The sequence below is a fragment of the Haliotis rufescens genome, unplaced genomic scaffold (genome assembly GCF_023055435.1).
Source record: "Haliotis rufescens isolate VD_foot unplaced genomic scaffold, xgHalRufe1.0.p SCAF_19, whole genome shotgun sequence".
Lineage (NCBI taxonomy): Eukaryota > Metazoa > Mollusca > Gastropoda > Lepetellida > Haliotidae > Haliotis > Haliotis rufescens.
Window position 1 is genome coordinate 16,023,396 of NW_025963879.1, and position 13,112 is coordinate 16,036,507.

General features: G+C 41.1%; 1 protein-coding gene across 4 annotated transcripts in view; it reads left to right on the plus strand.

Annotated features, from left to right (window-relative positions):
• The window catches only part of LOC124137601 (centromere protein L-like), a 31,646-nt gene extending 18,958 nt beyond the window's left edge, over window positions 1-12,688 (plus strand). For all 4 annotated transcript variants that reach the window (XM_046503983.2, XM_046503979.2, XM_046503980.2 and 1 more), the window contains exons 3-12: window positions 276-338; window positions 1,324-1,436; window positions 3,654-3,738; window positions 5,830-5,877; window positions 7,802-7,953; window positions 8,799-8,886; window positions 10,215-10,326; window positions 10,482-10,584; window positions 10,953-11,015; window positions 11,561-12,688. In XM_046503983.2, the coding sequence (XP_046359939.2) occupies window positions 276-338; window positions 1,324-1,436; window positions 3,654-3,738; window positions 5,830-5,877; window positions 7,802-7,953; window positions 8,799-8,886; window positions 10,215-10,326; window positions 10,482-10,584; window positions 10,953-11,015; window positions 11,561-11,638 (905 nt within the window). In that variant the 3' untranslated portion in view covers window positions 11,639-12,688. The remainder of the gene's footprint in view (window positions 1-275; window positions 339-1,323; window positions 1,437-3,653; window positions 3,739-5,829; window positions 5,878-7,801; window positions 7,954-8,798; window positions 8,887-10,214; window positions 10,327-10,481; window positions 10,585-10,952; window positions 11,016-11,560) is intronic.
• Window positions 12,689-13,112: the final 424 nt, after the last annotated feature.

Consider the following 13,112-nt stretch of genomic DNA (forward strand, 5'->3'; position numbering starts at 1 on the left):
AAAATAGACCCAGGTGAACCACTGTGTTGAGGTATAAAATTTCAGAGGTCCCCTAAACTGAGTTACTATGGATAAAATAGACCAAGGTGAACCCCTGTGTTAAGGTATAAAACTTCAGAGGTCCCCTAGACTGAACTAAGATAGAAAAAATAGACTGACACAAGTGATCCCTGTGAACAACTATAGATAAAATATCTCAAGACTTCTGTAATTGCTAACACGAGCATGTATTCTATATGACTGGGTATTGACACCTGAAATATATATTTTCGCAGGTTCGAAGTCTCCACTGATAGAAAAGACGCCAACCTCCCCAAGACATGCTCCAAGCTTTAAGGGTAACTTTGTGTAAATGCCATGTTGTGTTTATCACTTCATTATAACCAGGGGGCACGGGTGGCCCAGTCGTCTAAGGCGCCACGATTTACTGTGCAGAGTTGCGTCCCTTGGGCACGCCAGAAACCTATGATTGTGGGTTCGAATCCCGGGTTCGCCTCAGTTATGGTTCTCAGTTATTTGTCAGCACAATACCCGTGCTCGTAGGTTTCACTGAAGTGGTAAACGTCTGAGACCTGCATCACTTCGGGCTTTCCTAACACATTAAGCTGACATGCCTTGATATAACTGGAATAATGTTAAAAGCGGCGTTAAACTAAACTCACTCACTCACTCTTTACTGGATGTTTACTCATTATAACCATTGCTATCTGCTTGTATTGGCAGCCTGTGCCACTGTTTATGTCATGGAACATCCATGTCAAGAGAGTAAGTTTGGTTTAACGCCGCTTTAAACAGTATTCCAGTTATATCGCGGCGTGTCAGCTTAATGTGGGAGGAAAGCCCAAAGTGATGCAGGTCTCAGACGTTTACCACTTCAGTGAAACTCACGAGCCCGGGTATGGTGCTGACAAACCTAGAAACATAATCGGGGCGAACCGGGATTCGAACCCACAATCATTGGTTTTTGGCATGCCCAAGGGACGCAACTCTGCACAGCGATCGCAACGCCTTAGACGACTGGGCCACCCATGCCCCCGAATGTCAAGAACAAATGCTAGTGTGGACACTGTGTGTAACATACAGGAAACAGCTTGTCTTTCTGTATAATTCCGATACAAATATTTCCACATTTAAATATTAATTGAATTGAACATAAGATGGCAGAATTATTCGAAATAACAGAAAATAAAGTTTTGTCATGAACCCATTTTAGTATTTATCACATGTTGTTTGAAGCATTTTGTCTTCATGTAATAGACTGTAGTTCTTTATCATGTTTATGAAGAAACTCTTTGTATTCTCATGATGAAACTGTATTTACAGGTCTTGTGAACAAGACATGGAAGCTGTATCGGTTATCTCCCTTATACAACTTCACACCTACACCAAGTCATTTGAGGAGATATGGAACTTCTCTCTCAGTTTTAGTAGGCGAGGTAAGAGAGCAAAGGGTTCCGTGGTTCACGGAGTTAGTAAGCAGGGCCCTGTTGCACAAAGTGATCTCCGTTCTGTGTCTGCCATAAGGCTATGTTAGAGTATGGGAGTTAGAAACATCTTACTGCTAAAATGTCTTTGTGGAACAGGGCCCCCAGACATTGTACAAGGAGGTCACACCTGTTACCAGTAATACCAGTAATACCAGTATTCTCCTACCCCAAGTAGCTGAGACCAGCTTAGGTTCAGGGGACCAATTCTAACTGCAATCTCCACAGGGTTAACACTTACCATATTTGACATAATAAGCGCCCCGTTCTTATAAGCGGCCACAGCGATGTTTGCTAATATATTGGCTAGTGAACAATCCCAATTAGCACTCCTTCCGATTGATCAATAATATGAGTTATTTATTCCCGTATAATACGCATGTGTTATATGCACCCTTAATTATGGGCAATTAAATTCTGGAAAAATATATCAGTCATATGTAAACATTTCAGGCTGTCAGCATAAACCACAAAATTTATCTTTCAACTTTCTTTTTCTGTTTTTTACACCAAAATGATATTCTAATAAGAGTCCCCTATTTCTAATTTTATAGAGTGCCCTGGGCGCTTATTACGTTGAATACGGTACATAGATTTTAAAGTGGATGATGACATCTTGTAGCTTCTTTCTCATTTAGAATCTCAATAAATGACACTGAGGTTGAATTATTGAATCGACCAAGACCATGGTGCTGGTGCTATTCCAAATATATGTTTCTCTCTCAGCCACCCTTCCCGTGTGGCTGCAACCCCAAACTTGGCTCTTTGAATAATTTTCTGTGGATTTATGATTATAATGGAATTAATATATGGACAATCATTAACTGAGCTTACTAATGTACTTTACTACACTCTCTCTTCAAAATAGTGGAGTAAGTTGTAGACTACTAGTGGTCAAAGGTCCAGCAATTTGCTATGCAGAGTTCCTTCTGAGCTGTGCCAGGATCCGCTTATGGTGGGTTTGATACCTGATTCACACCAGTTATGATCCCTGACTATCGGTGTCATACCTGTGAGTGAGTGTGTATGGTTTTACGCCGCTTTTAGCAATATTCCAGCAATATCACGGCGGGGGACACCAGAAATGGGCTTCACACATTGTACCCATGTCGGGAATCGAACCCGGATCTTCAGCGTGATGAGCGAACACTTTAACCACTAGGCTACCCGACCGCCCCTAACTGCAATGTGTGAGTGAGTTTGGTTTTACGCCGCTTTTAACAGTATTACAGTTATATCGCGGTGTGTCAGCTTAATGTGGGAGGAAAGCCCGAATGCAGGTCTCAGACGTTTACCACTTCGGTGAAACCCACGAGCACGGGTATGGTGCTGACAAACCTAGAAACATAATCGGGGCGAACCAGGATTCCCCACAATCACAGATTTCTGGCGTGCCCAAGGGACGCAACTCTGCACAGCAAATCGCAGAGCCTTAGACGACTGGTCCACCCATGCCCCCAACTGCAATGACGAATACACGGAGAAGGTATATATTGTCAGCTTTCGATGAGAATCTAAGAGGGGGCCATCAAACATTGTCGGTCATGAACTTCTAATATGAAAGATAGATTTTACTTATCCATTGAAATTGTTAATAAACGACTTCGTACAAACAACATCGGTTAACCAAACAAGCGTTATCTAGATGAAGTAAGCATTGTTATTTTTAATACCAATGTTCCCCTTAAAGAAGTAATCAGGATCTGCATCAATGTTAGACTTCCTCACACATCAGCTGACATGCAGCTTTGATCTAACCTCTAATACTCACTTGCTACTAAGCTAATACCATGTGGTTAGTTTGTGTTGATTTGAGATACACTATTCAAGTCTGACGAATGTTTAATGAACCTCGTGAAGATCCGGGGTAGAATAGGTCTTCAGCAACCCAAGCTTGCCGTAAAAGGCTACTATGCTTGTCATAAGAGGCGACTAACAGGATCAGGTCCGGCTCGCTGACTTGGTTGATGCATGTCATTGATCCCAATTTCGTGGATCGATGCTCATGATATTGTCTGAATTGTCTGGTCCAGACTCGATTATTTACAGACCGCCGTCATATAGCTGGAATATATTGCTGAGTGCGGCGTTAACAGCAGGGAGTGATTTATTTATATAGTAATGGTATCATTTATCATTTATCACCTCATACCCTACCTTGCCTTGCAGCGACAGAGAAGAAGCTTGATCACAGAAAGTAAGGACTTGGTGAGATCCCTGATCAGCCCATACCGAGAACTCACCATAGGACCAGGTGAGGGGATATGTTTTTAGACAGGGACTGACAGAAACAGATTCTTAAAATGGGAGTTAAACTCAAACTAGTTGACAGCAAAAATCTCTTGTTAGCTGTGTCACATGGAGAAATTCACTTAGAACAGTACAAATAATGTATTGTGATATGTTAGACACGGGAGACAGGCCTATCATGACAGCCCTGGTTCATGTGAAACAGTGATTAGAATAACTTACAGTTTTAGTCTGGAAGCCTTGCCTTGCAGACAATTACTGCTGGGAACATCTCCATATGTTCAAGTGACATATTTTTTACTTATCCTGCATTACTCCTTAATGCATTCACTTGGGCACGGTTGGCCCAGTCGTCTTAGGCGCCGCGATTTGCTGTGCAGAGTTGCATCCCTTGGGCACGCTAGAAATCGATGATTGTGGGTTCGAATCCCCGTTCGCCGCTATTATGTTCCTAGGTTGGTCAGCACCATACCTGTGACTCACTCACTCACTCACTCACTCACTCACTCACTCACTCACTCACTCACTCACTCTCACTCACTTAGGGTAAGCAGTGAATGCGTTAAGGAGTAATGCAGGATAAGTTACAAATGAAGAAAATATTTAGATTTTACTAAAAGCATGTAACCATGCATGATTTGATTATCCATAAACTTGTGGAGCTGGGAGCTTTCACTTTGAATGGTAAGTCCAGATTAACTGGGTTTCAATTCTGAGCGATTTGAGCTTTAGCAAAAACTTGATCATTTACCATGTCCAAGTTTGAAATTCCAAGGTTTTAATAATTTGCATTCAGTGTTTTCATGTGTTAATTTACATAAATTTGTCCTGTTGGGTGAAAGTAGCTTAAAGGGCAAGTTCACACGGAAATTAACCTATTTTTCTTGTACATTTTCCACATTAAAAGTGTTAACCTAGAAGTGTCATAGACAAAAATATAAAAATATCACAATTAATTAACATATTTTTCGCATTAAAACGATTTATATTTTTCACATTTACCAAGTGTTCTATTTCCACAACAAAAACACCATGGCTTATGCCCCTTGCAATATGACGTCATTGGTGCCAATTGATAAACATTATGACGTCATCATGCTTTGTTAGAGCCGCTTCACGTGGTGTAGGTCTAGGTGTGTGATTCTAGCGTCTCAGATGCCAGCCAGCAAAGTGTTATGCTGAGTCACCACTGCGCCGGAGTGTGTCGTAGGCCATGTTGTTTTACCGCAAACTGGTACTTGATATCTTTTGCGTTGAGAATAGACAGGGACCCAGTTGAATTGGCACCAATTACGTCATAATCTAAGGGGGATAACTCAGGCCTGTTTAGCTCGAAAAACGAAGGCCTCATAACGGCATATCATTTTCACACTATTGTGAGCTTCCTACTTTCACTGTGAAAAAAATGAGTGTATATTTTCAAACACAGATACTAACTAATTCTAAAATTGCGTTTTGTTTAGAAAAAGAAAGAAAGTAATTTTTGCGTATACACTTCCCCTTTAATCACTGTCTGTATAATAAACATCATCACAATGTATTAAAGATTTCTCAGTGTAGCCTTCAGGCCACTGGAAGTTATTCAAAATATTCCTTTACGATCTTGACACTGCCATTGGCACTCTAATTATTTAACACATTGAGTTTCAAACCCTTTGATTGACAGAATTATGAGAAATTCTGTCAAACTACCAGTGTGTGATATTTCATTTCAGATTCTGGATTATATTCTCCATGACTTGAGTGTCCATGGAAGGCTAAAAAAAATTATTAGTCTTGGTTCTCAGGCACTGCCCACATCATCATAAAGTTCATTGCACGTTTCGTTTTTGTTTCCATTTTCATTTTTTTTTGTACATTGTGTTTAAGTATTAGGATATTTATATTTTTTTGAAAATGGAAATAAAAACAAAACGTGCAGCAGACTTGATGATGCGGCAGGTGGTGCCTGAGAACCAAGACTATTATATTTTTTTTAGACTAATGAGAGATAACTGTTGACTTAACGAAATATGTGGGATTTCATATGAATGTCCATTGCGTACCCTATGATACGATGAATGCTATCGCATTGTATTGACTATGTATTTTTCAGATGATCCTGAGTGCATTCAAATTCTCATCACAGGGAAAACTTTGAAAGGTAAACATAACTCTAAGTCAAATTGTAAACGTCTTTACGATAAGTATATGTTATAGCTGTTTTAGTCTTTGTATCAAGATTGCCATCACTGAATCATGAGTACATGGATTATAAGTGAGTGTGTTGGGTTTAACGCCATTTTGAACAGTATTTCAATTATATCACAGTGTTATAGACATGGGTGTAAGCTTTCCCCTGTCTTCAGGCGATCGCCTCCGTGGCCTCCGTGGTCTAGTGGTAGAGCATCAGTCCGGACCAGTACAAGCAGACACACACACCGATACACTTGCATGTTGCTATGTAAGGGCAATAATCTTGGACACGACGTTAAACCCCATTTCACCTCCCCTGTCTTCAGGCATGTCTGTGTTTGTTCTGTGTTGAAAGGACCGTCTCTGTGGTCTATTGGATAGAGGGTTCTGGGAGACCTAGAGACATTCACTAAGTCTACAGCCTACACATCCATCATCACTCTGTGACTTTAGACACTAGTCTGTAGCCGAGTCTAGTAAAATTTCTCTCAGTCTATGAAGCTTTGTCAATAAAAGTCCATACATTAGCACTAAGATCTGAAAATGATGTAAAGAGACAGGTTCGGGCTCGTAGACTCCAAAGTTTTTGGCACAGACTGTATCATGATCATACAAGCTTCACATTAGAATCAGTGCCCAGCAACCTATGCTGGTTGTACTTGGATTGGGGGGTCAGGCTCAGTGACTTGGTTAACTGCATGTCATCATACCCAACAGTGTCGATAGTTACTCATACTAACATTTACTGGATTGTCTGGTCAAGACTTGATTATTAACAGACCACAGTCATATAGCTGGAATATTGCTGAGTGTGGCGTTAAACAACAAATCACATTGTGGGTTGGTAGTAGAGAAGTAAATAGTTTCAATTTTTTACATACTGTATCGTTCGCCACTCAATCAATAAGGTAGTGTGTTCGATCCCCGACCGTGTCGTACCAAAAGACATTATTAGATGGTACTTGCTGTTTTCCCTGCCTGGCGCTCGGCATTAAGGGGCCAATTTTTTACTTATCCGGCATTACATCTTAAAGCACCACACAAGGATGCATGAAGAAGTAATGCAGGATAAGTAAACAAATGTAAAAAATATTTCGATTTTTCTAAATTTTTTACTTATCCTGCAAGGGGCACGGGCGGCCCAGTCGTCTAAGGCGCCCTGATTTGCTGTGCAGAGTTGCGTCCCTTGGGAAGACCAGAAACCTATGATTGTGGGTTCAAATCCTGGTTCACCCCGATTATGTTTCTAGGTTTGTCAGCACCATACCCGTGCTCATTGGTTTCACCGAAGTGGTAAATGTCTGTGACATGCACAGCATTAGAAATTGGTACTAGTTCTATAGTCCTTGTGAAACTGCCCAACAGTTAAGGTATCATAAGGACCAGTATAAAATTGCCATTTTTGAGGGTTGTGCTACACCTGATGAGACCTGCATCACTTCGGGCTTTCCTCCCACATTAAGCTGACATGCCATGATATAACTGGAATAATGTTAAAAGAGGCTTTAAACATAACTCACTCACTCACTTATCCTGATTTACTCCTTAAAACACCCAACTCACTCACTCACTCACTCACTCACTTATCCTGCATTACTCCCTAAAACACCACATGAGGAATGAGGATGCATTAAGAAGTAATGCAGGATAAGTATACAAATGTAAAAAATATTTAGATTTTTCTATAAACAAAAAAATCTTATCCTGCATTATTCCTTAATACATCCTCATGTGGAGTAATGCAGGATAAGGATTTACAAACGTAAAAAAAATATTTAGATTTTACTAAGAACAAGGATTGGTCAGTTCAGAGTCAGTATACTATGTCTGAGTGGGGTATTCATCTTAAACTGACTTGAGGCAGATTTGTGTGTACCCTGACCCTGTTTCAGACATCCCTACAACATTAGTCACAGGATTCATGTTCGGGGTGGAGCTTCAGGACAGCCTGGTCTCGCCCCACAATGGACACTTCAAGCACTACCCTGTGCTCATGGTGAAGGGGTCAATGTCGCTCTGTAAGGCCCTCACAGACTGGCTGGAGGTGAGTGGTACTGCTAGTGAGGGATATATAACACAACAGGTTATTCTGTTAGGATTGTCAGTTGGCATGATTTAGTAACACTAGAGAGTATGTAAGGATTGACAGTTGGCAAAGACAGCAGAGAGTGTCAGGATTGACAGTTGGCATAGACAGTAGTTTATACAGTTGTGGTCCGTATAAGTCTATTTTTCAAACTTATCCTCTCTCAGAGTGTGCATTTCGCCTTCTTTCTTGATCCTTGAAGGGGGTCGCGATTCGCTGTGCAGAGTTGCGTCCCTTGGACATGCCAAGACCTATGATTGTGGGTTCAAATCCCGGTTCGCCCCAATTATGTTTCTAGATTTGTCAGCACCATACCTATGCTCATCGGTTTCACCGAAGTGGTAAACATCTGAGACCTGCATCACTTCGGGCTTACCTCCCACATTAAGCTGACACGCCGTGATATAACTGGAATACTGTTAAAAGCGGCGTTAAACCAAACTCACTCACTCACTTGATCCTTGAAAAAACAATACACCCCAACACATCCCAGCCGTCTCCATGGCTACCATCCTTAACAATAAGCTGTTCTCTTGCTTTTTGAAACTGAATCATGTTTCAAGGATTGAGAAAGAAGGGGAAATGTGCACTGTGAGACTGGATATGTATTTATAAATATTCAATTTATTGTAACATTTGCAATTTTTATCCTTAACATTTTATCTAATGTCTGTCAAGAAAGCCATTGACATTTGTTGTATCTCCGATTCAGCGTGTCAGTTTTGATTTGAAGAAACTGTTGTGCATGACCTAGATAGATTTCAGCTATGTTTGTCATTGATGAGCTTGTGTCTGTGTTTTAGAGCAAGTTTGACTGTAGAGTGTCTGCTATGACCTTCTCCTCAGTTGACCTCAGCTGGATGGTGGCCATGTGGAGTGGATTATCAAAAGGCAAGACCTCAGATACGACCATCTCTTATCTCTTTACTGGTTGGGGGGCACGGGTGGCCCAGTCGTCTAATGCGCAGTGATTCACTGTGAAGAGTTGCATCCCTTGGGAATGCCAGAAACCTATGATTGTGGGTTCGAATCCTGGTTCACCCTGTTATGTTTCTAGGTTTGTCAGCACCATACCCGTGCTTGTGGGTTTCACCGAAGTGGTAAACGTCTGAGACCTGCATCACATCAGGCTTTCCTCCCACATTAAGCTGACACGCCGTGATATTACTGGAATAATGTTAAAAGCGGCATTAAACCCAACTCACTCACTCTTTACTGGTTGGTTAATGCCGCACTCAGCAATATTTCAGCTATGTGACGGCAGTCTGTGAATCATTGAGTCTGGACCAGACAGTCCAGTGATTGACATCATGAGCATCGATGTTGCAATCTCATTCAAATCAAATCTTAGTTCTTGCTATCTCTAAACAAACATCTGAGGACATCCCATTACGGGTCACATCAGAATGACCTTTTATCTGACCAATCAAAGCGTCGCTTACCAGATCATGGTGACAGTAGGAATGTGTTTTCAAATCATGCAAGTTTGGAAACGCAAACACGGGATATGTACGACTGTGTTTAGCGGCAGCGAGAACTTAGATCTGATTTTACTGAGATTGCAATCTATGCAATTGGGTACAATGATATGTAGAAGACCAATTCTAACCCAGATCTTCACATGGGTTACCCCTGTGTAATGGCATTATGGGGATATTCAGTCACATTAAATTGTTGAACTACAAGAGGTATTTGCACTGATATCTTAGAAATGCACATTTGGATATTTAGACATTCTAGATAAGTCCAGATTCTTTATATGTCAAACCAAGAGGCGTCGTTCAAGTCTTAGAGTGAGTGAGTTGGGTTTAACACCGCTTTTAACAGTAATCCAGTCATATCACGGCATGTCAGCTCAATGTGGGAGGAAAGCCCGAAGTGATGCAGGTCTCAGACGTTTACCACTTCGGTGAAACCCACGAGCACGGGTATGGTGCTGACAAACCTAGAAACATAATCGGGGCGAACCGGGATTCCAACCCACAATCATAGGTTTCTGGCGTGCGCAAGGGACGCAACTCTGCACAGCGAATCGCAGAGCCTTAGACGACTGGGCCACCCATGCCCCTCAAGTCTTGGATATTCAGTCTTTATCTTTACTATAATACATGTAACACTACAAGTCCCATTGTGATATTTTTAGCAGTCTTCATAGAAGAAGTTTGCATTGTCATTCTCTGTTCGAAAGGTCACATACGATCTGAATGTTGAAATTTCAGGTTTGAAGAGCAAGCCAGTTGAACTCCTGTACACAGTGCCAGAAGAGGTTGAAGGACTGAAGAAGATCACGTACAGTATTGATGCTGAGGACTGCCAGAGACTGTGGGACAGGTAGGCGTCACAGGCACTTTTCAACTCCATGTAGTAATGTGCATTTCTTTATTCACATATACATTCTTTAATTCAAAAGACAACTTGCAAAACGGGATGATTTTATAGCAATATACTCCTAAATGGTTTGGAATCATTTTTTCGTCATGTTTCAGTATCCATGACGGCAGCAGTAATGAATTCACCGAAGAGGAAGTCAAGACTTTTATGGACTGTTTACAGTCCCACTTCTATGGTTGTTTTAAAGTTCATCTCTCAGTGAGTACTGCTTGACGGACCCCAACTGTCAGATCCGTGAAGATCCGGGGTAGAATAGATTTTCAGCAACCCATGCTTGCTGTAAAAGGCGACTGACTATGCTTGTTGTAAAAGGCGACTAACGGGATCGGGTGGACAGGCTCACTGACTTGGTTCTATCCCAATTGTGTTGATCGGTGCTCATGATGTTAATCACTGGATTGTCTGGTCCAGACTCGATTATTTACAGACCCCCGTCCTATATCTGGAATATTGTGGCGTTAAACAAGAAACAAACAAACTATATGATCATTTGTGGCAGTACATACAGACTGTATTTCGATATGTATTGCAAACATGATAATAATATATATTTCCTTGAATTGCAGTCAATGTTTCTGACGAGAATTGGGACATCCATTGTGTATGTTGGGAGTGATGGCAAAATAAAAGTAAGTGCTCTGCGAAAGTATGTTTGTCAATGTTTCATTGCCAAAGTGGAGAGTGTGTGATGTGTCTCATGTGACATGAGTTTATTCTGGTAACTGGCTACTGGCAATGAGTAGGGCACAGGCCGAGCTGTGGTTAAGTGCAGCAATTCCATGTACAGTGTTGCATCCCTGCAGCAAATACTATGATTCTGGGTTCAAATCCCAGATTTGCCCCAATTTTGATCCATGGTTTACCAGGACCTGTACCCTGAGGTTTCACATCTAAGACATGTATGACTCATGCCTTTCACTCCACAGTACACTAGGGGCGGTGGGGTAGCCTAGTGGTTAAAGCGTTCGCTCGTCACCTCGAAGACCCGGGTTCGATACCCTACATGGGTACAATGTGTGAAGCCCATTTCTGGTGTCCCCCACCGTGATATTGCAGGAATATTGCTAAAAGCAGCATAAAACCAAACTCACCCACTCACTCCACAGTACACTAACAAACAGTGTTACAACAAACTCACTCATTTTTTTAACATTCACTTTTGCTTTATTTTCAGTTTTTCACTGAAAGTGGCGTGATCCCAGTGCTGAGGTACATTAGTGAACTCTCTGTAGAGAAGTCAAAAATCTTATAACACTAGAACGTGTCGGTTTCACAATAGTGCATCCGTGTCCACCTTCTTTCTTTGAGACCATCAGTGTTATGAAATGATGGATAAAGTAGTTGTGTTTGAAACTATATCATCTAAAAAAGAAACCAGGACAAATATATTTTCATAGGAGAATGTATTTAGCTTGTTGATTAAGGATCACGTTTGACCGTGCTGGCAGAAGGAACAGTAACATTAGACCTTATACATCTTTACTGTTTATATGCTGCTTATGTATATCATTTATAAAAAAAATGAATATTCTTAACCATCATCATCCTGCAACATCCTGTGTATGTATGTACCCATGTTGTAGAACAGCGTAGGCTCATTCACTTCCAGAACAGTTCATTAATCATGGAGGGGGCATGGGTGGCTCCTTCAACCAGGTGCCGCAAGTTGCGTCCCTTGGACACGCCAGAAATCTATGATCATCCGTTCGATTCCTGTTCACAGATTGTTTCTAGGTTTATCAGCACCATACCTGTGGTCACGAGTTTCACCAAAGATGTAAACATGACACCTGCATCACTTTGGGTTTCTTCCCACATTAAGCTGACACGCCGTGATATGACTTGAATACTGTTAAAAGCAGCGTTAAACCCAACTCACTTGCTCAGCCACTGTTTATATACAAGTTACACACCCCAGGAGCACCCATGTTGATCATTATGGCACATTGACTTGAAGAACAGTATATTAACCATTGAGTAAGACTTACAAGACCTGTACAACACACAGACATTTGTCATGTTAAATTTTTGTAGTGAAAAAACTTCTATTGCCAGCACCAAGGCAGTCATCCTCACTGTATATGGGTGTTGTGGATCCCTGTTATGTCCCTAGTAGGCAACTACATTGTGTGGTTAAACCATGTTGATCCTGTGCATGTTTTCATAATATTTATGGTTTTGTATACATGGTTATGTAATATATACAATTTACATGTACAAGTTTGTCGGTATGTTCTCAATATGAAAATTATGATAAAAATTGAATTTGTGGTTATGAATAAATGTGCGTTTTAAAAATTGATCTTGTTGGTTTGGGTTTTCATTTATATCTCACAGACAATGAAAACTGTTGTATCTGACTGGTTCATTTGGTTGTATGTATTCAGCCAGTTCATCAAGCTGAAGGGGCGGTCAGGTAGCCTAGTGGTTAAAAGTGTTCGCTCGCCATGGCAAAGACCAGGGTTCAATTTCCCACATGGGTACAATGTGTGAAGCCCATTTCTAGTGTTCCCCTTCCATGATATTGCTGGAATATTGCTAAAAGCAGCATAAAACCATACTGACTCACTCATCATGCTGAATAACATTGGCATGTAACTTTCGTCAAATGCTGTCTCTCTGACAAGACGACTTTTGTTGATTTACAAATTCCGACTCTATAAAGAAGGAACATGGAAAAAGGTGATCTGAAAAGCTCTGTTTTATTTATTTTGACGAATACAAAC